Source organism: Dendrobates tinctorius, unplaced genomic scaffold, assembly GCF_039654945.1.
Source record: "Dendrobates tinctorius isolate UK_male_01 unplaced genomic scaffold, ASM3965494v1 ptg000304l, whole genome shotgun sequence".
NCBI classification, from domain to species: Eukaryota; Metazoa; Chordata; class Amphibia; order Anura; family Dendrobatidae; genus Dendrobates; species Dendrobates tinctorius.
Window position 1 is genome coordinate 650,262 of NW_027361971.1, and position 27,146 is coordinate 677,407.

The 27,146-nt window shown below is 47.1% G+C and overlaps 1 protein-coding gene across 1 annotated transcript in view; it reads left to right on the plus strand.

Annotated features, from left to right (window-relative positions):
* Window positions 1-27,146, plus strand: part of LOC141073498 (acidic mammalian chitinase-like) — a 73,855-nt gene that overhangs the window by 25,372 nt on the left and 21,337 nt on the right. The window contains exons 2-8 of the mRNA XM_073560743.1: window positions 16,479-16,581; window positions 16,800-16,829; window positions 17,754-17,955; window positions 18,121-18,177; window positions 18,261-18,426; window positions 22,335-22,459; window positions 22,652-22,775. Of these exons, the coding sequence (XP_073416844.1) occupies window positions 16,557-16,581; window positions 16,800-16,829; window positions 17,754-17,955; window positions 18,121-18,177; window positions 18,261-18,426; window positions 22,335-22,459; window positions 22,652-22,775 (729 nt within the window). The 5' untranslated portion in view covers window positions 16,479-16,556. The remainder of the gene's footprint in view (window positions 1-16,478; window positions 16,582-16,799; window positions 16,830-17,753; window positions 17,956-18,120; window positions 18,178-18,260; window positions 18,427-22,334; window positions 22,460-22,651; window positions 22,776-27,146) is intronic.

The following is a 27,146-nucleotide window of genomic DNA, read 5'->3' on the forward strand; positions in this document are numbered from 1 at the left end:
ACAAAACAAGAGATGGATTCAGAGTGGAGTGTTCCCACTTGGATAGTGAAATCCACTGTTGCTCTCTTGACCATATTGTGAGCTAACAGTGTGTTGTCAATGGCAATGATTTGAATGTGTCTTTCTAAACCAACTGTCCCTAACCCAAACTTCAGAACCACTCCTGAATCAATAAAGTTAGCAGCAGATCCACAGTCAATAAACGCCAATGTTGATAACACCTGGTTGTCGAAGGAAATTATCGTATTTATCAGTACTTTATCAGAGGAAGGAAAAGGTACCTAAGAGTCTGGGTGACCTCCTCGGCCGTCACCCAGACTCAGACATTTATCCGATGGTTCGATAGCATGCGGATGAGTTTGGCATTTCTTAAGAGAATTTCCAGAGAGACCACAGTATAGACAGAGTCCACGATCTTGTCTCTGCCTTCTCTCTGCAACATGAAGACTGGCAACTGTAAACTAGGGTGAATGGACCTTCTCCGGGTAAGTATAACCTGCGGCTTGCTGTTCACCATGTCTCTCAAGGATTCTGCAGTACATTTGTATGGCCTGAGTCATGGCCTCCATCAGAGAACAAGGGGCATCATGGAGGAACAGAGCATCCTTGAGTGTTTCAGAAAGACCTCATTGTAACTGGCACCTGAGAGCAGCATCTTTCCACAGAACTTTGGTGGACCACTGCCGAAACTCAGTGTAGTAGTCCTCAGCTGTGTGACCACCCTGTGTCAGGTTCATGATCTTAGCGACCTGGATTCTGTCGGGTTCATCATAGATCAGACCTAAGCTGTCAAAAAAAGCATCAACAGCAAACTGTTCTGCGGCTTGTGGGGACAAAGGAATTGCCCAGGTCTGAGGACACCTTCGCAGTAGGGACATGATTCTTCCCACCCGCTGGAACTTCTTCCCTGATGACCAGGGACACAGGGTAAAAAATAACTTACATCTCTCCCTGAATGCCCTAAACTGGTCTTTCTCTCCTGAAAATGTATCAGGGAGGGATATCACAGGTTTGGGAGAGACCATCTGTACATCAGAGAGTACTGAGGTCACAGCCACTGCCGGCAGTGAGGGGCTATGGGGGGTCTTCATCAAGTTATTTATCTGACTCTGCTAGTGATATTGCGATGATTCCAGACTCTGGCAATCCTTCGCCAGATCCTGAGCCATCTGCATCAAATTCGCCACCTGGTCACAAAGCGTGTGAACAGGATCCATTACGGCAAAAAAGAAAAATATATGGGCCAGACGTAATGTGATGCTATTCACTTCTCACGGTCAAGCCATGAGTGGTCAAGAGTCAGGCAATAGTCTGGGAGAAGCTGCTCAGTTAAGTAGGCATGGCAATCACCCGGGATAGTGAACAATTTGAGACAGCCAATGCCTCCCAATCACAGATTGAGCTCAGCACACCCCTCAACCAAATTGGATGGCCATGCTGTCAATCAAGGTTCTGACAGCTTCAGCATGCCCCTGTACCGGATTGGATGGCCGAGCTGTCAGTTACTGCATCCCAGGCACCTTGAGGGGTGGAACCGTGACATTATCTTTGTCTAATGTTTACATTTGTTTGGTGATCTGAAACATTTAAGTGTGACAAACATGCAAAAGAATAGGAAATTAGGAAGGGGCAAACACTTTTTCACGTAGTGAGGGGTGCATGCAGGCATCCCATAAGCAAAGCATCACAGAAGTTAAGCATCAAGAAAACGACAGTTATCCATGACAGTTAATCAGGGCAGGAATCAGGTAACCCACATTTTGCTCTCCCCTCTAACCATGTGCTTTATTTCTCTCCTCCTGTGCTCCTTTGCCATCCACATTCACCACCCCATCCCCCCTCCATCAAGACTCATACACATCAGCCCCTCTATACTTCCCTCTCCCATGTACAACTCACACGCACTTCTCACCTTCCTGAGAAACCTCAGCCCATCTTGCCCCAACACATCGCAGAAATAAACTACTTGCAATTCCAACAACTAATTGCTCTTTATCTTCCTACTCCTACTGATTGCAGGGGACATCTGTCACGACTGCAGCCGCAGATGTGGCCCAGCAGTCGCCTCCACGCCGATGACGAGGGGCAGGCATCCCCTGGGGACGCAATATGGACCCTCTATACCACAGAGGTGGACCTGGGCCTACCCGAACTAGGAAAGGGCAGCGACCGGGATTCTGTGGCAGCTGAGCATGTGGACAAAGAATACACGTAGGACTAGATAACACCGCGCAACTTCAGGTATCAAAAACGTAAAGTTTACTAAAGTAAAGTCACAGTACATAGACGAAACAGGGCTATGCCAGGCTCCCGATTCCACACCTTGCAGAAGGGTACCACCCAGTGGACCCCAAAGCACCAACGGATCACCGAGGCACACATAAGGCCGGAGTCAAACTAGCGATTAAATCGGACGAATGCAATGCGATAAAAAATCGCATTGCATTCGTCCCAATGTTTTTCAACGGTGCTGCTCCCATCATGCGTTTTTTTATCGGATCCGTTCCTCGGACCGAGACAATCGCACCGATTTTCGGATCGGATTCGCCAATGCAAGTCTATGGATGTGATTAAAAATCGCATTGAAAACGCACCACACGTGTGATTTGCGATTAAATTGCAAGACTTCTCCAGGTCAACAGGAAAGAGCATCAGGCATTGGCATTGGATGTCAATTTGATGCTTAGATGTGAATAAAATCGGTTCATCGCCGGAAAATGGGATGACAGATGGATCCCTGGACAAGAAATCTTTGTGCGATTTTGTACCGTAAAAATTGGACCGATTTTTTATTCGTTGTGTGTCACTCCAGCCTAAGTGGGACATCGGGACACAGGCAGGACATCAGGGCGCAGACAGGACATCAGGGTACACGAGGACATTAGGACATCAGGGTACACGAGGTCATCAGGACATCCGAGTCACCGGCAGACATCAGACAGGAGTCGTTTGGTTCCGGACATCAAACACGACTTACAGGAACCACTGAAGTCATCAAGTTCCAGGCTCCAGGCAGCGGTCATCAGGTTCCAGACTGCGGTCATCAGGCTCTGGGCATCGGACCTAGGAAGGAACTCAAGTATGATGGTGCTAGAACCGCAGGATTGCTGGGCCTGCAAGGAGCTAGCACCGCATGGTAGTCAGAGCACAGGGTAGTAGATGCTCAGCAGGAACACAGGTTACAAGAGACTCAGAGTCACTGGGTGCGAGGCTCCAAACACAGAGGGATTCCAGGAACATAACACAGCAGACAGTTCAGACATCGTCAGGTACAGGATAGGTACAGGATCAAGGATTCAAGCCTGGATACACCGTCTCCAGGCCAGGGCGAATTTAGACGGGGTCAGGTACAGAACAGGTACAGGATCATGGATTCAGGCCCGGATATACCGCCTCCGGGGCAGGGTGAGGGAACAGGACAAAGCAGGAATCAAGGCAGGGACTTTGGTACCAAAACATAGACAGATGAGGTCCAGCGATACAGACACGAGACACACATGGCAAAGTTCAGGAGCTTTGTGAGTTGTGAGTAGCTCTGGCCCCGCCCATAGGGCAGGGTAAGTTTATAAAGGAGCTGCCCCTCAGCAATTGGCTGAGGACAGCATTTCAAGTACACACACTAACCCTATAAAAGCAGGGGAGGTGTGTCTGCGCATGCCCTAAGCACACACAGAAACCATTGCAGCACAGTCAGTTCAGGAAGTGCAGCCTAGAGCACCTGGCACTGTCTGCAAGCCTAGACACACATGGAAAGTCATGCACCAGCTGCAAATGACCTTGCAACCCGCGGACAGCTTCCACAGCGGCAACCAGGGACCGCACATGTGGATGGTCAAGCAGCAGAGCAAAGACCGAACAACACATGTGCAGCTACGCAGCAGAGGAGGGAACTGAGCAGGCTCCATACAGGTAACAGCCAGCAGTATCCCAGCTCAATTAAGGGGAAAGGAGTAAGGGGTTAAAGCAAACACATGCATTGTCACTCCGACAAGCAGATACAGACAGAACGGTGTGACAATATCTCCCCTAACCCTGGTCCACCATCCCCCAACCTCAACCCCTACCCTACCTCATATCAAAACCATAATAATCGTATTAATATTACTTGCACTCCCTCATCTCCATCTTTTAATTGTGCCCTCTGGAATCCACGGTCTGTTTGTAACAAGCTTCCTTTCCTGCGCAACTACTTTCTGAACAACTCTCTTAATCTGTTGACCCTCACTGAAACCTGGATTCAGGATTCTGACACTGTCTCTCCTGCTGCCATTTCCTATGGTGGCTTACAATTCTCTCATTCCCCGAGACACACAAACAGACATGGTGGTGGAGTCGGCATACTCCTGTCCCCACAATGCACTTTCCAGATCATCCCCCCTGTTCCATCACTCTCATTCCCTTCTTTTGAGGTCCACACCATCAGGCACTTCCATCCCCTCTCCCTCAGAGTAGCGGTCATATACCAGCCCCCAGGCTCACCCACCCACTTCCTTGACCACTTTTCTGCCTGGCTGCCGCACTTCATGTCCTCATAACTACCAACTCTTATCCTGGGAGACTTCAACATCCCCATTAACAGCCCTACTTCCACATCTGCATCCCAGCTTCTATCACTAACCACCTCTCTAGGCCTCTTGCAGCTCTCAGCCTCTGAGACACACAAGAACGGTAACACCCTTGATCTGGTCTTTGTCCGGCTCTGTTCAATCTCCCACCTAAATAACTCACCACTTGCACTCTCTGACCACAACATGCTCTCCTTTACGGTTACAAATTCTTGCCCACCCCAGCTCACTCCCTCTACCACACAATCAGAAATCTACAAGCCATTAGCCCTCAGACACTTTCAGACTCCCTACACTCATCACTGTCCCCAATCTCCTCTTTTTCCTGTCCTGATCTGGCTGTTCATCACTACAACGACACTCTTAGAAGCACACTTGACCTAGTAGCTCCCCTCACCCTCAGAACCCCCAAGCACAGAATAAAACAGCCCTGGCTCACACAGCAAACTCAACTTCTCCAGCGATGCTCTAGGAGTGCTGAACACCTATGGAGAAAAACCCTCACACAAGGAGACTTCATCCACTTCAAATTCATGTTAAGAACCTATAACGCTGCCCTTCACCTCGCCAAACAGACCTACTTCACCACCCTGATCTCCTCACTAGCCAACAACCCCAAGAAACTTTTTGACACTTTTCACTCCCTCCTCAGGCCAAAAGCACAAGCCCCTATCACAGACATTTGTGCTGATGACCTGGCCTCCCACTTTACAGAAAAAATAGATAATATCCATCAGGAAATCTGCTCCCAACCACCAAGTGCTGTGACTCCCATCCCTTCCTGCATCTCCCCTGGCTCACTTTCCACATCTGATCCCATCACAGAAGAAGAAGTCTCCAGACTCCTCTCTTCCTCTCGTCCGACCACATGCACTACCGACCCCATTCCCTCACATCTCCTCCAGTCTCTCTCTCCAGTCGTCACAACTCACCTAACTACAATCTTTAATCTCTCCCTCTCCTTGGGCATTTTCCCATCCTCCTTCAAACACGCCATCGTTACTCCACTACTAAAGAAACCCGCTCTCGACCCATCCTGCACAAACAACTACAGACCAGTCTCCAATCTCCCCTTCATCTCTAAACTTTTGGAGCGCCTAGTTTACTCCCGCCTTACCCTTTACCTCTCCACTCACTCTCTCCTAGACCCTTCACAGTCCGGCTTCCGCCCCCCTACATTCGACTGAAACTGCACTCATCAAAGTGACCAATGACCTTTTGACAGCAAAACGCAACGGTGACCACTCTCTGCTCATTCTTCTTGACCTATCTGCAGCTTTCGACACTGTTGACCACCATCTCCTACTCTCTAGGCTCCAGTCACTAGGCATTAAGGATATTGCTCTCTCTTGGGTCTCTTCCTACCTTTTTGACCGCTCCTTCAGTGTTTTGTTCTCTGGCTCCATGTCATCTCCTCTTCCGTTCGCTGTCGGGGTACCTCAGGGCTCAGTCCTTGGCCCCCTTCTCTTCTCTCTCTACACGGCCCCAATTGGACAGACTATCATCAGATTTGGCTTTCAGTACCATCTTTATGCTGATCACACACAACTATATACATCATTCCCCGACCTTACCCCCGCTGTACTACAGAACGCCAGTGACTGTCTGTCCGCAGTCTCCAACATCATGTCCACTCTCTATCCAAAACTGAGCTTCTTCTGCTCTCGCCATCTACTAACCTCCCTAAATCTGACATTTCCCTCTCCGTGGGTGGCACTGTAATAACACCCCGGCAGCAGGCACGTTGTCTGGGTGTTATGTTTGACAACAATCTCTCCTTCACATCCCATATACAATCTCTTGCCCACTCTTGCCGCTTACACCTAAAGGACATCTCTAGAATCCACCCTTTCCTCACCATAGAAACAACAAAAACCCTCACTGTAGCATTGATCCACTCCCGCCTGGATTACTGCAATGCTCTATTAATTGGCCTCCCCGTTACTCGACTATCCCCTCTCCAGTCCATACTTAATGCAGTAGCCAGGGTCATCTATGTGGCTAATTGGTACTCGGACACGTCTGATCTTCACCAGTCCTTTCATTGGCTGCCTATTCATTAAAGGATACAATTCAAAGTACTTGTTCTCACCCACAAAGCTCTCCACAATGCAGCACCCCCCCTACATCTCCTCTCTCATTTCTGTCTATCGGCCTAACCGACCGCTGCGCTCTGCAAATGACTTTTGACTAACCTCTGCACTAATCCGTACCTCCCACTCCCGACTCCAAGACTTCTCCCGCGCTGCGCCAATCCTCTGGAATGCTCTACCCCAAGAAATTAGAACTATCCACAATTTGCCTAGTTTTAGGCGCTCCCTCAAAACACATTTGTTCAGAGCGGCCTATCACGTTCACTAATCAAAATCATTCTATGTGTAAGTGTGCATGAGTAGCCCATTCACTATCTCCATCCATCCCTCACTCCCTCAAGATGGCTGGACTATCATTGTAAATACATCACTGTAAATACACACCTGTACTTTGTATCTCCCCCACCTCATTGTAGATTGTAAGCTCTCACGAGCAGGGTCATCTTATTTTGCTTTAATTATTGTATTGTTAACGTTGTTACTATGACTTGTGTTTTGAAACTGTTAAACTGTAATGCGCTGTGGAATATGTTGGCGCTATATAAATAAAGATTATTATTATTATTGTTATTACAACTGTACCTGGCGCCAATTGTGCAGCCAGGATCTGATTTATTCTCTCCGTGGTTTGGGCAGCAGGAATCAAATGACAGGTTCCTTTAAATAGGGTTTTGCAATGAAAGTGGTATTCTCCTGCTAAGATGTTCACCTATTAGGAGAACGTGTATGTAACACATTGCATTTAGAAAATTACTATTGGAAGGAGAAGCATGTGTGAATTGACTTTACATATATGTGAGTCTCTTCATTACTGTCTATTGGAGTAAATTCAAGCCATATTATTATTATTTATTATTTTAGTGCCATTCATTCCATGGCGCTTTACATGTGAAAATGGGTATACATAATAAAAACAAGTACAATAATCTATCCTTAAACAATAGAAGTCACAACTGGTACAGCAGGAGAGCGGACCCTTCCCGCTAGGGCTTACAATCTACAATAGATGGGTGTGGATACAGTAGGTGAGGGTAGAGCTGGTCGTGCAGCAGTTTGGTGGATCGGGAGTTACTGCAGGTTGTAGGCTTGTCAGAAGAGGCAGGTCTTCAGGTTCCTTTTGAAGGTTTTCATGTTAGGCAAGAGTCTGATTTGTTGGGGTAGAAAGTTCTAGAGTAGGGGCGATGCGCTGGTGAAATCTTGTATGCGATTGTGGGAAGAGGAGATTAGCGGGGAACAGAGAAGGAGTTCTTGTGAGGATCGGAGGTTGCGTGCAAGTAAGTACCAGGAGATGGAGGAGACAGGTAGTGGATGGCTTTGTATGCCATGGTTACGGTTTTGAACTGAAGTCTCTGGGTAATGGGGAGCCAGAGAAGGGATTGACAGAGTGGAGAATAGCGGGGATATAAGTGGATTAGTCGGGCAGCTGAATTTGGAATAGATTGGAGGGGTGCGAGAGTGTTAGAAGGGAGGCCACAGCACAGGAGGTTGCAGCAGTCAAGTATTTAAGGTGTGAAATGATGAGTGCATGGACTAGGGATTTTCATCTTGGATGAGGAATGTACAGATGTCTTCTTACATCAATTAAGGAATTTGCTCCTAAGACCTTGTGGGGGCGTCACAACACATTACCAGACCGCAATCACAGGACAATAAAACCTTCACTGCCTATGGGTCGCCCTCACACCCAGGGCTGTGGGGTACTCGGTACCGGGCCCGATGAGCTTCAATGGGAGATGTCATGGCAGCTGGGACCCAGCCCGTGGCCCTGGGCACTCATTGTAAAAAGGGGTTGTTTCAGTGTGCTGATGGTAGTGAAAGTTTATAAGTGATTCGTGACGCCACCTGTGGTATTCGGCAATAGAGATGTAAGCCGACGCTGCAGATAGATCCTCTGGGACAGATGGTGTGGTGCAGCAGTGATGTTATGGCCCTCCACAGGCAGGGCTGTAGTCCCAGGGCAGTGTAGGTGAAGTGACACTTAGATGATGTAGTGTCAGGCGCGAGGGATGTAGCGGTGCTGGGCAGGTTGGCGCAGGAATAAGTGGAGGACACCAGGGCATGTAGTTCCAAAGCTTTACTCACAGTCTGTTGTGCAGACAGGTGCCCGCTTCCGTGCCGTGTCCTCCGGGTCAGGGACTCAGTCAGCTTCCAGGCCAGATGGAATACTCCCTTCCAACACTCCACCAGCATATATGCCTTTTCTGAACGTCTCCTCTTATAGCGCCTTTGAGTGAAGTACTCCTAGTACTGAGTTACACTGGAGTTCCTCCTGTGAGATGTTCCTATGAACTCTACTTGTACGGCAGACAGCTCTTGCCTGCTTCGGGGACTCCTTGCTAATAAGTCCTGGCTCACTAATATGTTGCTGTTGTGCCCCCAAGTCTTGTGTGGGAATAAAGTGGTCACTACTTCTATTCCTCCGGTGTCTGCTGCAGGACCATTAGTATCCGTACAATCTCGGGGACCGGACCCCGGCCTTGCGCTTAGAACTTGAAAAGGGTTCTCCTCTAACCCTGGTCCTTGTTCTCTTATTCTCCTCACGTTCCGTGCTAATCCTTCTTTCCAATGGAGAATCAAGCTTCCTTCCTCTGTCTCTTTCCTGTGCCAGCAGATCCAGATCACTGTGGCCTGCTGCAGCACTTCCTTCCTCCATCCCTCTCCCAGGGATCTTCTCTATCTCACACTCTGTCCTTCTACATCTTCACTCACTCACTGAATGAAAGACTGACTGACTGACTCAACTCTTCCCGCTCTTTTTGGTGCAAACTAAACTCCACCCACCTCCCAGCATGTTTCGTGTTCCAAGCAGGGAGCCACCAAGGGGTGCTTTGCTACACTACTTTGTGGTGTGGGGTGCAGGTGTTGGAGTGTGGTCAGGTGTTTCCACCTTACCTGGATGGTGGGGTACCACACCTCAGAAGGAGGTGCAGTACCTCTGTGGCGACTGAGCCTCAGGGGCGCTACATACCCCCCGTTAAACACAGCATGTCCACGGGCTGTAAGGAAACAAAGTTGACAATACAGGAACATACAAATTTTTATATTGCATAATGAACAGTTCTTATCTAATCTTCTCAATATGAGAGGCACTCATTCTTGGACATTACAAACAATTTAACTGTCTATCTATATGTAAAGTTATGCTACCTAATTTAAAGTGCTATAGAAGCAAATTCACTATCAGCTTGAGTAACACATTTTCTAGCAACACATTTCTTTTCTGTTATCTTTCACATTTTCTACTTTCTTCTTCTCCTTTTGTCTAGATTTGTCTTCTGCATATTTTTATTCAAATCTCACATCTTTATTCAAACATTGTAAAACCTTCACTGTATGTCTCTATCTCAATTAAACCCTATGAAATCTGTCATTAATACTTTCACTTCCTAGTTTCTTATTCAAAAATACTAAGCATTATCAACAAGTGCAAAGAGTAGACATTGGACCGGCCATCATGTCTGGAAATGTCCTTATAACGAGGTAGTCCTTGTTCCAAGGGCAGGTTCCTATGTAAAACCAAGAGAAAGCACCTAAAGAGGTGCAAACTATATAAATTAACAGTTCTGGATCACTCAGGGTCCATGATCTCCACAGTTCAGGTGCAAAGGCTGCCAATCAAACTGGGCAACAAGTGGGAAGAAACAAAAACATGATAACTATAAAGAAAAATAGAAAACAAGAACAAAGGGTGCAAATACCCTCCAAAGTAACAAAGTTACTTATTAGGGATAGTTATCCCCTCCTGGGGTTCTGGAAGCTGGTTGCTTGGGCTACTTCCAGGGGAGATACTCTTGGTGTCTTGAGGGGTTGAGGACTCGCTGATCCTAAGTAGGAATTTGTACCAAGGGATGCTGGATTGGTACAGCTTGATGTACGGGCATGGGTACCAACACAGTTTTGGTGATCACAGTGGGAGGTACCGGGGAAGCGCAGACCTTTTCTTTCTTAAAGGTGGCGAGAAAGTCCTCGGGTATCCGGCGTACGTTTAAATTGTACCAGCCTCAAAGTTCTTCATGCCGTGTGAAAGTCACATATTCCCCCGGCTGTAAGTCTCGAGCGGGGTGTCTCTTCTGGAGATGAGACTCCACGTCTCTCCGGCTAAAGAACAGGTCAGAGATCCGTGTAGGGTCGGCGATGAAACAGAACCCTCGCTCGTGGTTCACATTAAGGACCTGGCCCCATCCTGCCGAGTCCCGGGACCCATAGTGACCAGCTTTCTCCTTGCGGTCCAGATCTGGGCCCAGCACAGCCAACCTCCGCTGTTCTCTCTCCCGCTGCTCGGCGGCCAACTGGCGGATGGTCTCCTGGTATCGGGCTTCTGTTTCCTCCTCTTCCCGGGACCGGCCCCTGCTCACTGTGGACCGCGGCACCACGGTCAGGGGTTCAGGTGGTTCCCCCCGGGGACTGATATCCTGGTCCCAAACCAAGTCAAGTCCAGCACCACCTGTCCGGCCGCCATAGCCGGCGGGCACCCAGTGGCTTTCCTAACTTCAGGGCCGACGGGCATACCTGGTGCTTCCCGGCAGTGTTGCGGTTCCGGTGCAGGCCTGGGACGGTGGGCAGCTGCAGGGGTATCCAGCGGGGTAGCAGGTCCAGGTGCCAGCGGTGGTGGAGCAGATAACGGCTCTGGGTCTGTGGGGGTTCTTGGTGGGACCTGCGCGGCCGCGTCAGGTCCAGGCGGGAGCTCCTCTTCCTCCGCTTCAGCTTCCAATGCTTCACACAGCGGCTATGGTAACGGAGAGACTGCAGGGAATGCTGCCGGTGGTGTTGTAGCAGTCGCAGGCGCTACAGGGTTCGTCTGGGGGAGATCCGGCGCAGCAATGGTGGGTACCGGTAACTGGGGTACCGCGGGTGTAGACCCCTCCAGGGGGGGCTGCCACTTCCTCCTCCAGCATGCCTCCTGCTTCAGCCACAGCTCACGAGTCAACCAGGCAATCTCTTCCTCCAGCTGTTGACAGTCCATCCTGGAAGCCGGGCGCCTTCAGCCATGGCGCCGGGGAGATTCAATGCAACCTCCTCGCGCTCCGCAGGTCTCCACCCTTCTCCTTCCAATATGGCGTTCTGGCGTTCTTCTTGCCGCCTCGGCTCTTTTCCCGCCACTGGCTTCCGCTCCTCCTTCTGGGGGCGGCGTCTTCTTCCAACTCCTCCATACCAAGCCAGTATACGAACCCCTCGGGAGGTGGGCCATGTTGCTGTTGTATAAAAGTTCAGACATGGGAGGCCCAGGACAGTTCGTGGTCTTTTCTTAGGACCACTCAGGTTGTCACGCCCTTCTTCACCGCGCCGGCGGCCATTTTAAACATTCATCTCACAGTCTATCAAATTAGGTCTTCTGCACATTTCCAAAAATTTTAAGTCCAACAGATCTCAGGCACACAGAACCCGATGGCATCGGGTCTCGTCATCCTGTTCGTGATGCCAAAAATGGGTCGCCCTCACAACCAGGCCTGTGGGGTACTCGGTACCGGGCCCGATGAGCTTCAATGGGAGATGTCACGGCAGCTGGGACCCGGCCTGTGGCCCTGGGTGACCATTGTAAAAAGGGGTTGTTTCAGTGTGCTGATGGTAGTGAAAATGTATAAGTGATTCGTGACACCACCTGTGGTACTCGGCAATAGAGTTGTAAGCCGACGCTGCAGACAGATCCTCTGGGAAACATGGTGTGGTGCAGCAGTGATGTTATGGCCCTCCACAGGCAGGGCTGTAGTCCCAGGGCAGTGTAGGTGAAGTGACACTTAGATGATGTAATGTCAGGCGCGAGGGATGTAGCGGTGCTGGGCAGGTTGGCGCAGGAATAAATGGAGGACACCAGGGCATGTAGTTCCAAAGCTTTACTCACAGTCTGTTGTGCAGACAGGTGCCCGCTTCCGTGCCGTGTCCTCCGGGTCAGGGACTCAGTCAACTTCCAGGCCAGATGGAATACTCCCTTCCAACACTCCGCCAGCATATGTGCCTTTTCTGAACGTCTCCTCTTATAGCGCCTTTGAGTGAAGTACTCCTAGTACTGAGTTACACTGGAGTTCCTCCTGTGAGATGTTCCTATGAACTCTACTTGTACAGCAGACAGCTCTTGCCTGCTTTGGGGACTCCTTGCTATTAAGTCCCGGCTCACTAATATGTTGCTGTTGTGCCCCCAAGTCTTGTGTGGGAATAAAGTGGTCACTACTTCTATTCCTCCGGTGTCTGCTGCAGGACCATTAGTATCCGTACAATCTCGGGGACCGGACCCCGGCCTTGCGCTTAGAACTTGAAAAGGGTTCTCCTCTAACCCTGGTCCTTGTTCTCTTATTCTCCTCACGTTCCATGCTAATCTTTCTTTCCAATGGAGAATCAAGCTTCCTTCCTCTGTCTCTTTCCTGTGCCAGCAGACCCAGATCACTGTGGCCTGCTGCAGCACTTCCTTCCTCCATCCCTCTCCCGGGGATCTTCTCTATCTCACACTCTTAATACGGATTAAATTCTTGGACTTTAAGTGCGCTGCCAGACAGATTCCATAACCACACAAGGTTAAGAAAAGTTAACCCTTTAATCCCTACGCGGTTCGAAGCATAACGCTTCTTCTTCTGGGGCGCCACACTTATCTATGAACTGGTCCAATATTTTTGGCCATAACTGTCTATCACTCCCCCATAATGATAGTTCTGCTTCACGTCACTTGTCTTATCTATTGCATTTTTCTGTGCTGTGTTGTGCATAAATATGTGATTCTTCAGATTTTGTATTAGTCAATGCCTGATGAAGAGACCTGAGTAGTCTCAAAAGCTTGCAATTTGTTACCATCTTTTCAGTTAGCCATTAAAAGGTATCAACCACTGGGGACTCTCAATTCTAAATATTTTTCTATCTACTGGCTAACACGGTACACGGATCCAGGAAATATTTTTTATTTGAAGTTGGCAGGAAGTGGAAAGGGCGTGGATATGTGGTTTGAAAGAAAGATCAGAGTCAGTGATTACCCCAAGGCAACAAGCTTGTGGGACTGGGGAAAGTGAGCAGTCATTTACTTTAATGGATAGGTCCATTGGGGAGTGTGAGTGAGATGGGGAAATAGCAGACAGACATTGTGGGATTCTGGTTAATAGGGAGGTGGTATCAGGTCCAGAGAGGTAGATCTGTTTGTCATCAGCATAGAGGTGATACTGAAAGCCGTGAGACTCTATGAGCTGTTCTAGGCCGAAGGTGTAAATAGAGAAGAGCAGGGGCCCTAGGACTGAACCTTTTGAGACACCGACTGACAGAGTGTAGTGAGAAGGTGGTGTGTGAGTGGGAGATGCCAAATGTCTGGTCTGTTAGGTATGACGAGATCCAAGATAGGGCCAAGTCTGTGATGACAAGAGATGAGAGGGTCTGTAGTAATAGGGAATGGTCCACTGTGTCAAAAGCAGAGGACATGTCCAGGAGGAGGAGAACAGAGTAGCGTTGTTTGACTTTGGTGGTTAGTAGGTCATTGGTGGCTTTAGTCAGGGCAGTTTCAGTGGAGTGATGCGGTCAGAAGCTGGATTGTAAGCAGTCAAAGAGGTAGCAGAAGGAGAGGTGGGAGGACAGTTTTAGATGGATGTGTTATTCCTCTAGTTTTGAGGCAAAGGGGAGAAGTGATATGGGGCGATAGCTAGATACAGAGGATGGGTCAAGAGAGGACTTTTTGAGGATGGGTGTGATTGAGGCATGTTTGAAGCATGAGCCCAATTCATAGAATCATAGAATCATAGAATCGTAGAGTTGGAAGGGACCTCCTGGGCCATCTGGTCCAACCCCCTGCTCAAAGCAGGATTCGCTAAATCATCCCAGTCAGATGTCTGTCCAGCCTCTGTTTGAAGACTTCCATTGAAGGAGAACTCACCACTTCTCGTGGCAGCCTGTTCCACTCATTGATCACTCTAACTGTCAAAAAGTTTTTTCTAATATCTAATCTGTGTCTCTTCCCATTCAGTTTCATCCCATTGCTTCTAGTCTTTCCTTGTGCAAATGAGAATAAAGTTGATCCTTCTACAATGTGACAGCCCTTTAGATATTTGTAGACAGCTATTAAGTCTCCTCTCAGTCTTCTCTTTTGCAAACTAAACATTCCCAAATCCTGCAACCTTTCCTCATAAGACAGGGTTTGCAGACCCGTCACCATTCTGGTCGCTCTTTTCTGAACTTGCTCCAGTTTGTTGATGTCTTTTTTAAAATGTGGTGCCCAAAACTGGACACAATATTCCAGATGAGGTCTGACCAAAGAGGAGTAGAGGGAAATAATGACTTCACGTGATCTAGACTGTATGCTTCTGTTAATACATCCTAGAATTGCATTTGCCTTTTTTGCTGCTGCATCACACTGTTGACTCATATTCAGTCTGTGATCTATTAGTATACCCAAGTCTTTTTCACATGTGCTGTCACTTAGCCCTATTCCTCCCATTCTATATATGCTTTTTTCATTTTTATTGCCCAGATGTAGTACTTTGCATTTCTCCCTGTTAAAAACCATTCTGTTAGTTGCTGCCCACTTCTCCAGTTTATTTAAATCTTTTTGAATCCTCTCTCTCTCTTCTCTAGTATTAGCTATCCCTCCTAGCTTTGTGTCATCAGCAAATTTAATCAGTTTACCCTCAATTCCTTCATCTAAATCGTTGATAAAGATGTTGAACAATACAGGGCCCAGGACAGAGCCCTGTGGTACCCCACTTGAGACATTCTTCCAACTGGATGTACAGCCATTTACGACCACTCTTTGGGTCCGATCACTAAGCCAGTTATGAATCCACCTAACAGTTGCCTTGTCCATTCCATACTTAGTCATTTTTTCAATAAGGATTGTATGAGAGACTTTGTCAAATGCTTTGCTGAAGTCAAGATATACTATATCTACATCATTTCCTTGATCCACCCAATCAGTGATACCGTCATAGAAGGAAATTAAGTTAGTCTGACATGACTTATTAGTTAGAAACCCATGCTGACTCTGTTTAATCACTTCATTCTTATCCAGGTATTGACATACATGTTGTTTAATAATTTGTTCAAAGATCTTTCCTGGTATAGAAGTCAGACTCACCGGCCTATAGTTGCCTGGGTCCACCTTCTTCCCCTTTTTGAAGATAGGAACAACATTTGCTCTTCTCCAGTCTTCTGGCACTTCTCCTGTTCTCCAAGAATTTTCAAAGATTATGGAGAGGGGTTCAAAAATTTCTTCTGCTATCTCCTTCAGTACTCTGGGGTGTAATTCATCTGGACCTGGAGACTTGAATTCATTTAGGTTAGCTAAGTGTTTCCTCACTATCTTTCTGTTTATAGATATCCTGGATTCTTCTATTCCCTTAATAGGACAGTGAATAACAGTTGATGTTGCATTTCCTTTCTGAGAGAAAACAGATGCAAAATAGGAATTTAAAAGTTCAGCCTTCTCAACATCCTGTCTTACCATTTCATCATTTTCATCCTGTAAAAATCCTATAGCATCTTTGACTTTTCTTTTACTTTTGACATATCTCCTCTTTTTTTACTAAGTGGTAGTATATTGGGTATGGTAATTTATTTAAAGGTGTAGCACTGTAGAATCTCAAACCAAAAAAGCTTTTATTTAGAATCTCTCTTTGTGACATACAATCATCTTTATATAAATTGTATCATTATATAATTTCAGATTTAATGCCCTTGATTGTAGCCTTGAACTATGTTTTTGTAATGATTGCCCTTGCATATTCAATATCACCCTACCTTTACCAGCTTTCATAGTTCCAACATGTTTTCCAGTATTCACTATTCCAACATCCAGGTGCTTTTTTTTATGTCAAATTTATGTCTTTGTTTTTTTTTATCACTGTATTCACCTGTACAGTTCTCAGACTGATAGCTGGAATTCCTACTCTGTAAAGTGCTATCGCAACCTCTGGGCATTGCTGAGTCAGACGAAGAAATGAGGAAGATGCTGCTTTGGGCGGGTAAGATCGTCAATAATATTACTCGAATGTCCATTGATGTTTGCACATCAGGTTTGTTAGATTGATGCATGCCACACTTATTCTCCAGCATCTCTGCAATTATTATTATGATCTTTTCTCCCTTTGCATGATCTGAGTTTTGAGGATTTGTGATTGATTTCATGATGTAATTTGTTGCCATGATATGAAATTAAGTTTATGTGTTTTCTGTGATACAGGTCTATTCCTGCTGCTACATGTTCAGCTGGGTAAGATATTAACTTATTTGCTATAGATATCAAATTGTAAAAAAGGCCAAAACAAAAAGTAGCTAAGCAACACAATATAGTGGAAGAACAACAAAATAGTATAAATACGAAATTGGAGAAGGAAGCAGGATTTTAAACTGTATTTTAGATATGTTACTGCTGATGCAGGTATTTGTAATTCAGCCATTCTTGACATATGATGAATTGGTACATAATTTGTCCAGTCTTTATCTTTGATGCAGGCTCAGTAATTGGTCCCAGCAGCTAGTGGCTGAGTCATACAGCCATCATCTGCCTCTAACATCAGCGAGTACGGTGGAACTCTGTCCACCTATAACTCCTTAAATATTACTTGCAGAGTATTAATCTAAATTTGAATGACTCTCCTTTTTCCCCGACTAGAAAAAAAATCTTTAATGCTAGAAATGGTGCGGTTAATGCTGGAAATTGAAAATAAAAAACTCACATTGACAGAATTTCTGGGGTTTTATTTGGTCACTGGAACAGTGCAATAAACAGTGATTAAAATTATATAAGTACCCCAAAATGGTATGAACTAAAACACAGCTCTCCACAGAAAAAGTCCTCACACAGTACCATCAAATGAAAAATTGAAAACGTAATGGGTCTCGGAACATGGCAACACATTCAACTTTTTTTTTTTACTCATTTCTGAATTTTTTTTTTCTCTTTTTTTTCTCCATTTAAATAAAAAAAAGCTTTACTAGTTTGGTATTTCTGTAATTGTACTAACCTGGAGAACCATATTGCCAGGTCATTTTTACAGTAATGTAATGTAGACACAAAACCTAAAAAAGCTTGAATTTTTTTCCCACTTTTCAGTTGATTATATGATAAAACTAATTATGAAATTCAAAACTGCTTTGCATTCCATATAAAACTAATGTTTTTATACTTTTTCAGGTTCTACCTACAAACTGGTTTGTTACTTTACAAACTGGTCACAGTACCGGCCTGACCAGGGAAAGTTCATGCCAGGGGATGTCGACCCACAGCTCTGCACTCATCTCATATATTCCTTTGCCACCATGAATGAGCATAAGATTGCACCTTATGAGTGGAATGACGATGTCCTATACAAACAGTTTAATGACCTAAAAAAGATGTTAGTATTTACTCGCAAGCTTTGATACTGACTGTTTTTGAGAATAATTCAGTCCTGGTTTTGTTAGAGTCTTATAATTAAGGCTTCACAAGGTCTATCCAGCTCTTATATTCTGTATAAAACAAACACATGATGCTATAATTTGCTTTTATTTTCTTCTTTCAGCAATACAAAACTTGTGACATTACTGGCAATTGGAGGTTGGAACTTTGGGACACAGAAGTAAGCAAATGCACATACACGTATACAGTATAGGTGCTAAAGTCATAGAACTTCTTTATAACCCTTTCACCTCTGGCATTTAGGTTCACTGATATGGTTACTAATTCTGGGAACCGGTCAATTTTCATTAAATCAGTGATTGCATATCTCCGCAAATTTGGCTTTGATGGAATTGACCTCGATTTTGAGTATCCAGGATCTCGAGGCAGCCCTCCAGAAGATAAGAAGAGATTTACTATACTGATAAAGGTGGGGACTCTGTCAGATCTGCTGATATAAATATGTTGTCCGCTTGGTCTGAAGCCTCCATGCATTGCTTTACATGCTCCATTAGACACCATACGTATATATAGCATATCATGGAGTATGCTGCATATAAAATGATAGACATCATGATAGATTTTATTTCAACTGGATCCCAACAAATCCTATTTAATGACACTGAGTTAAAACAGGAACCATCAGTTTTCACCTGGGTTCCGTAAGGCTAAGTGCACACAACATCTTTTTCAGGGGTATTCTGCTTGGAATCCACCAGAAAAAGTTCCTCAGAAGTTCCTCAAAAATTAACTGTAATAACATCAAAATGAACAAACATGCACATTCTTTGGTTGGCTACGCTTAGAAGCCGCCCTTTCTATATACTTGAAAGTATAGAGCAAAGACTAGAAAGTATTAGCTACTGTATGATGCCCAACCAAGGTGGTCGTGGGCGAGCTTTAGTTCACACTCGCCCTGGCACCTTACAGATAAGGGTGGCCCCGTCACAGTGTACTGCTGTTGTGTATGTGGTGCTTTCCACTTACTGCTTGCCCGCAGGCATCTTCTGACTCCAGGAATCCCTCTTCTGGAACCAGGGCAGCAATTAAGTCAGGGGACACGAGATTCATATAAACAATTAAACTTTTACTTTATGACTAGCAGTATTTACAGTCAGATGTAGAGGATAAGGCCCAACGGGGTGGCATCTTTCCCACAGGTACTGGACACAACTTCAGCCATGGTTATTGGTATAGGTAGAGCATCCCTTTTACTATTTTTTCTAACCCTAGGGAATCTTCTCCTTTTCCTTTTCTCGTGTCTTTCACGTATGATGGGAGATCATGGACCAGAGGTTTCATATAGAAGTCTAGATATTTAGATACAGTCTCACATAGACTCCCGTTTCCAGACACGATGGGTCGTCCTGGCGGGGTGGTGCAGTTCTTATGGATTTTGGGTATGAAATATATGCATGCTACCTTGGGGAATTCAGGTACCAGATTGTCCCTGAGTTCTTGATTAATCAATCCATCAAGAAAGGCACGATCTAAAATTGCCTTAATTTCTTGCTGGTAGGCTAACGTGGGATTATAAGTCATTTTTTGATAGCACTGACTGTCCCTCAACTGTCTGAACGCCTCTCTCTCATATGCTGCCACAGGCCATAGCACCACATTTCCCCCTTTGTCAGCGGGTTTAATCAGCACTTCTTTAAGTTTGCTAAGTTCCTTGAGCGCCTCTCTATGAGCAAAAGTAAGATTGCCATGTGAGACGCGTCTTGAAATTTTTTCAAACTCATCAGTGGGCACATGACTTTAGTAAATTATAATACAGCGCCCACATTATGATCATATTGCATTTTCTCTTTCTGGCGGTATAGCACTGTGTTTTGAGCCCCTATTTCCACTTTTGGATGCCATGTACTTGTGATACCCTGGTATACATATCTCCTTTTATCATGTATGTGTGTCTTATATGTACTTTAATAAAGCTATGTGTATTTTATGGCAACATGCTTCCTTAGTCTGTTTGGTTTATACATTTGGTGGGAAGCGCCATGTTTTCTAAGGCCCTTGTTGTGGGAATGAAGATGTCATCACACTGACACATCACAGTAGAGGTGATGGGATTTCCCCTGGAGCTGCCATTCTATACCGTTGAGGTATGATGAGGGCAATCTGATTATGGGCCCCCAGAGCTTCGGGCTCCAGGTGGTAGCTAAGATTGCCCTCATTATAATTTGCCTATGCAAACGATAGATGATTAGGTGTTAGGTGTGCAAAGATAGAGATATAAAGATGGATAAATACATAGATATTCGTGGTAGTGTGTGGTGCATTTTGTGTGTGTGTTTGGATCGCCCGTCAGGGCCGTGGGGTACTCGGAGCCGGGCCCATTGATTTCAATGGGAGATGTCACAGTGACAGTGACCCGGTCCGTGGCCCTGGGCGTCCATGTAAAAGGGGGTAGAGTGATGGGGATAAAGTCATTGAGATGATTCGTGATGCCAACCGTGGTTTCTGGTCAGTTTGACCAGTGCTGCAGGGTTGCTTCTCTGGGACAGATGGTGTGGTGCAGCAATGATGTTGTAGCCCTCCATGGGTAGGGCTGTAATCCCAGGGCAGAGTAGATGAGGTGGGCAAATGAGGAGATAGTGAGGAGAAGCAGATGATGCAGTGTTAGGCACAGAGATATAGCAGTGCTGAGTGGGTTGGCGCAGGAAGAAGGCAATGAGACAGATGAATGCAGTTCCAGTTCTTTTACTCACGTTCTTGGCACAGACTGGTGCCCGCTTCAGTGCTGCGGTCTCCAGACCAGGGGCTCAGCCAACTCCCAGGCAGATGGAATTAACCTCTCCAGCTCTCCCTTTCGTGTGCCTGTTCTGAACGTCTCCTCACTAGCGCTTATTTGAGGTACTTGTAGTTGTGTGTTAAACCCAAGTTCCTCCTTCTTGATGTTACTCAGAACTCTACTTGTACGGCATACAGCTGTAGCCTGCTTTGGGGACTCCTTGCTATCAAGTCCCGGCTCACTCACCTTGCTGTTGTGCCCCCAAGTCCTAGATGGGAATAAAGTGGTGACAACTTCTATTCCTCCGGTGTCTGCTGTAGGACTATCAGTATCCATACAACCTCGGTGACCGGACCCCGGCCATGCGCTTAGAACTTGAGGAAGGGCTCCACTCCGACCCTAGTCCTTAGTTCTCTTCTCCTTACGTTCCGCACTAATCTTTCTTCCTTCTTGAGAATCAGGCTTTCTATTTCTCTTTCCCGTGCCAGCAGCTCCAGGTCACTGAAGTCTGCTGCAGCACCTCCTTCACTCCATCTCTCAAAGGTGATCCTCTCTCACAGACTGTCCTTTTCTTAATATTCTCCCGCTCTCTTGTGCAGTCTAAGCTCCACCCACCTCCCAGGACTCTTCGTGTTCCAAGCAGGGAGCCACCCAAGGTGCTTTGCTACACTAATATGTTGTGTGGGATGCAGGTGTTGGAGGCTGGTCAGGTGTTACCATCTTACCTGGAGAGTGGGTTACTACACCTCAGGAGGAGGTGCAGTACCTCTGTGGCGACTGAACCCTCAGGGGCGCCACATGTTCATATCCTCGTGTGTGGTGAGTATCCCATGTCAGGGCCCCACCTTAGCAACTGTACAGTATATACTCTTTGGCGCCATCGCTCTATTTCTTTAAGTCCCCCTTGTTAACTTCTGGCAGCTGTCAATTTGCCTCCAACACTTTTCCTTTCACGTTTTCCCCATTATGTAGATAGGAGCAAAATTCTTTGGTGAATTGGAACCCGCGGGGTTAAAATTTTGCCTCACAACATAGCCTATGACGCTCTCGGGGTCCGGACGTATGACTGTGCCAAATTTTGTGGCTGTAGCTGCGACGGTGCGGATGCCAATCCCGGACATACATACATACATACATACACACCCACATTGAGCTTTATATATTAGATTTAGTTAATGCATGCTATTCCCAGGTGGCGGCTGCTTACTACAACTGTCATCCGTGTCGTCTAGTCTCACTGATCGCAGGGAGAGCAGGCGAGGATGATGATAGTTGTAATCGGCACCCGACACTTGGGAAAAGCACTAACTGTACTGCCCTTCCCAGCTGCTGGAGCTTTTCATTTCCAATGTCATCTATGTGTTATCAGTGTGCACGTGTGCAGTACGCAATTGCTCCGTGCTGCTGTAAAAAAAAAAGATATCTGGGGTTTTTCACACAGACACACGTTCCTTGTGAAAAACCTGACATCTGCTCACTACTATTGAATACAGTGGGTGTACGTGTGTCTGTATTTCCGGTCCTTAAAAAACAGACCCCATACGGACAAAAAAATGGACTTGTGAAGGGGGCCTTAAACTGTGCTTTTCCCTTCCCTCTATTAGGAAATGCTTGATGCATTTAATGAAGAAGCGAGATCCTCAGGTCTTCCACGACTCCTAATCACAGCGGCAGTGTCTGCAGGAAAAGGCACCATAGATGCTGGATATGAGATAGCAGAGATCGGACGGTGAGTATGGAGAAGTAAACTAAGGGGCTACGGTGAAGTTCTTGAGGCTTTGTAATCTTCCGCAATGTGACCAGTCTGTCATAGTTCGTGGTTTTAACTGCATAATGGAAGATCACAAGAATGAGTGTGACTGTTGCATGTTGTACAACATTTAGAAAGAAATTGGGAATGACTTTGCTTGTTTCTCCATAGGTTACTGGATTTCATCAGCGTGATGTCTTATGATTTCCATGGTGGGTGGGATCCTCAGTCTGGACATAACAGCCCCCTCTGTAAGGGATCCACAGACTCCGGAGATTTAGTATACTTTAATATTGTAAGAAAATTAGTTTATTTCCTTTACTATTAATATTTCTCTAAAAGTTTCATGTACATATGTGTGTGTATAATAAACCAGCCGAGCCCTCTCCCCCTGCGATGATCCTCTTCACCCTCTGGTCAATCGCTAACTATAGACAAGGATAGTGTACTGCAATCCTCAGTCTGCTGGAAACTTAATGTGTCCAATGCTTGACTTCTGCGCAGAACAGACTGCCCTGTGTCCATGTTGTACATTACAATATATGCATTTTACAAATATTAGATACTTTATTTTTACATTTATTGTTTTATGACTTTTATACTTTTCCTTGACATTTAAAGGAAAAAAGTTTTACTGAGACTAATATGTTAATTAGAAGCTTTATGCTATAATAACCTTTAGGATTTCTGCTGTACTTGTCTATACGCCTGTGCAGTGATGCTTTGCTTATATAGATGTCATGTGACCAGACCAACCAATTAATAGGTTGCCACAGAAGTATGTAGTCACAAGTGATGTCACCACAGGGGCTATGATTGAATGGCCACTAACCTGACATGTGATTCCTTTGCACTACTACAAGGACGTGTAGAGAGAAATGCGTCAGATGTGTGCAAGGTAACAATGAAGAAACCTAAAGGGATCTATATTAGTGATGAATGAGTGTACTCGTTGCTTGGGTTTTCCCGAGCATGTGTAGGGAGGTTGACCTGATGGACAGATCTGCCTTTAGTGATAGGCAGAGGGACAGCGCAGTGTAGGTACAGGGGCGCTGAGATGAAGAGAAAAGGGTGCGGTGCTGTAGTGTGACCATTAGAGGGCAGTAGGGAGAGTAGGAGAGTGACTGTGTAACTGCCATTGGTCAGGATAACTGTCAGGTGATAGTGGGCGGAGCTACCAGGGCTGGTAGTATAAAGGCTGAGGGAAGGTTCTAGAAGTTCCAGTCAGCCAGGGGAGCTCACTAGATAGGAGGGTCTACCGTGAAGTGAAAGGCGGTGGAAAGCCCTCAGAGAGTATCCGACAGTTGAGATGGTCACGGGGGGTGGCCCAAAGGACAGTAGCGGCAGACGGAGACGGTCTGAGAGTAACAAGTAACGGTTTACTTTGAATGGTGAAGCGCTGTGGTGGAAGTGCCTAGGGCAGCCACAGTGGAAAGAGCCACAAAGGATGCCACGACGTACAGAATAAGAAGTGAAGGTACCCAGGTCTGTGTAAAAAGGAAATGTGAAATTCCTGTGGCGAAGTGCGGAAGTCGTCTCAGTCTCAAGTCTGGCGGCGCCAAGAAGTAAGTCACCCCCCATCCCTGTTGGTCTCTTCAATCTCTCTCTTCATCTATCTCTCCTCCACTATCCTACATTTGGCGTAGTCGGCAGGATCATTGCCGCAAACACATCTTCAGCGGCAAGCCTGCCACAAAGTACCAGAGGACCCCAAGCTGTACGGGGTGAAGAATTTTAATCTACCTGTGGATTACAATTTGGGACTGTGCTTCAAGTTTCTAGCTGACAATAAGTGAAACCGGAGCAGAAAAGTGTACTGTTAAAATAGCTGTGGCATTTCAGCGTCAGGAGGAAGCACAGGAGTTTGAAACTGTAATGGACAATCTAGGACTGTGTCGCACCCGCCCCTGGGGGGGAACGGCTAACATCAGGAGGCAGCTGCCCTCCCATGCTGGCCCTTGGAAAATGGATAGAGAGGCCAATCAACGCCCCACCCCCGAGCGGGAGTGGCCCTGGTGAAAAGACTGGGTGCAGCTGCTTAGCGCCATTGAGCCTTGGAAACTCGGGCGATGTGTGACGCTGCAGTTGCTGTGGCCTCGGACGCCTGGAATGGAAATGGCATCAGGAGGTTGAAACCTGCCGGGAGACCTGCCCCTGGGAGCCATTCTCGGTGGTCCGTACCTCGTTGCACCCACCGGTGGAAGAAGCTGGACAAACATCTCCTGCAGAGCCATCGGGTCTGGAGGCCAGCCCTGCCGGAGGGCAGAGTGAAGACTCATGGCGTTTTGAGAAGCTGCGGGAAAGCCTACAGGGAGCCGTGACACCGGGGAAGGTGAGCGTTCCCCCGGCTCAGCCGGCGGGATCACAGGCAGAACCCGCCCCCAGGCCTAATGCACCAAACAGGCCCCCGGACCCTGACTCCGGCCCTCGGTCTCCCTGACTGACCTCCTGCTCTTCAGCGACTACAGCCCTGGATGATTCCATGACTCTCGATAACAGTCCTGATCTGCCCCGCTCTGCGACGCCGGTGCAGAGCCAACCTACTGCTGCCCCTGCGGTGATCCGTTTTCCAGCCGCGGCCTATTCACCAGAGCCTGCTGTCATTTCGGGCCCGTCGCAAGTCACCGCGGCCTATTTACCGGCACCCACGGCCACCGCTGTTTCATCTGCGACCATGGCTGCGGCCTACTCACCCGAGCCCACGGCCACCTTGATTTCGGCTGTGACTGACCACACAGCCTACCCGATAACACCTGTGGCCATTTCTGCCCTGTCCGCTATTCCGGTTGCGGCCTGCTCCCCAATGTCTGCGGACGCCTCTGCTCCACTCTCGGCTGCGACCCGCCCACCGGACTCCGCGGCCTATACCGGACCCTCTGCTTGGTTTGCGGAGGTCATCGAGGAAAAGAAGACTGAGGAGCGGGAGGTGTGGGTGCTGCTCCATGAAAAAGGGGAGGCCGCCATTCCTGTATCTCAGTCATATGGGCGGCTGGTGTACCTGGATGCTGGCAAGGGCTACGGGTTTATCAGAGATCTCACCATGCGCTATAAAATTTATTTAAACGTGGCTTCCATCAAGCACGGCCGGGTTCCGCGGGAGGGAGATTTAGTCTCCTTTTACAAAGAATATTGTCCCCGCAGCTGCTATACGGTGGCCGTCATCGCCTACCCTGAGGGGAACAAGCCTCCATAAAGGGACGAGGACTCCTGGGTCTCAAGCATCAGGGACACTCGAGGCCCAGTAATACTGTTGGCATCCCAGAAGACTCCATGGCTGTGGAGTCCCCTGTTATGGCGAGACATGGGCCGCCAGGAGGTGGCCCGGAGCACCTACTATATTGGACTGCCGGGACTGCAGTGCACCATTGCACAAAAGAGGGGACTGTTCCGCGTCCCCATGGGAAAGAACGTCCTACTTCTGGTGTAGCAGGGATGCCCACAGGAAGTGTGGTTCTTAAAGGAAGGGGGAGCACCCCTGTCCTCATCTGGTTAACATTTTCTTTTTGAGTGAGTTGTGTTAAAAAAAAAAATCTAAAAAAAAAATTCTGTTTTGATAAAAACGTATTGCAGCAAATATGTTAAAGTGTGTAGTGAATTTGAAATGTTAAAGTGTTATAAAAGAAAAAAATGTGTGTTCAACAGGTCCCAGGTGCGGGGAGTATGCCAACCACGACTTATTCAAGTTGACAGGATGGCGAGGCAGGAATAATGTAGACAGACCAAGGTATATGAGTCAGGTCCCCAGTATCACGTACCCCCAGGAGAATAGGATGAGATTGTCGAGGACAACAATGGACAAAGGAAGGAGGAGTGTAGGGAGGTTGACCTGACGGACAGATCTGCCTTTAGTGATAGGCAGAGGGACAGCGCAGTGTAGGTACAGGGGTGCTGAGATGAAGAGAAAAGGGTGAAGTGCTGTAGTGTGACCATTAGAGGGCAGTAGGGAGAGTAGTAGAGTGACTGTGTAACTTCCATTGGTCAGGATAACTGTCAGGTGATAGTGGGCGGAGCTACCAGGGCTGGTAGTATAAAGGCTGAGGGAAGGTTCTAGAAGTTCCAGTCAACCAGGGGAGCTCACTAGATAGGAGGGTCTGCCGTGAAGTGAAAGGTGGTGGAAAGCCCTCAGAGAGAATCTGACAGTTGAGACAGTCATGGGGGGTGGCCCAAAGGACAGTAGCGGCAGACGGAGATGGTCTGAGAGTAACAAGTAACCGTGTACTTTGAATGGTGAAGCGCTGTGGTGGAAGTGCCTAGGGCAGCCACAGTGGAAAGAGACACAAAGGAAGCCACGACCTACACAATAAGAAGTGAAGGTACCCGGGTCTGTGTAAAAAGGAAATGCGAAATTCCTGTGGCGAAGTGCGGAAGTCGTCAAAAAGGCGGTGAATAAACACGGACCTGTTGAACTCAATTTCTGTCTCAGTCTCAAGTCTGTCGGCGCCAAGAAGTGGGTCACCCCCCATCCCTGTTGGTCTCTTCAATCTCTCTCTTCATCTATCTCTCCTCCACTATCCTACATATGCTTGGGTGTCCTCCGAGTATTTTGGCGTGCTCGGAGATTTAGCTTGTGTCGATGCAGCTGCATGATTTGTAGCTGCAGGACAGGCTGAATACATGTGAGGAATGCCTGTTTGCTAGTGAATCCCCACATGTATTCAGCCTGTCT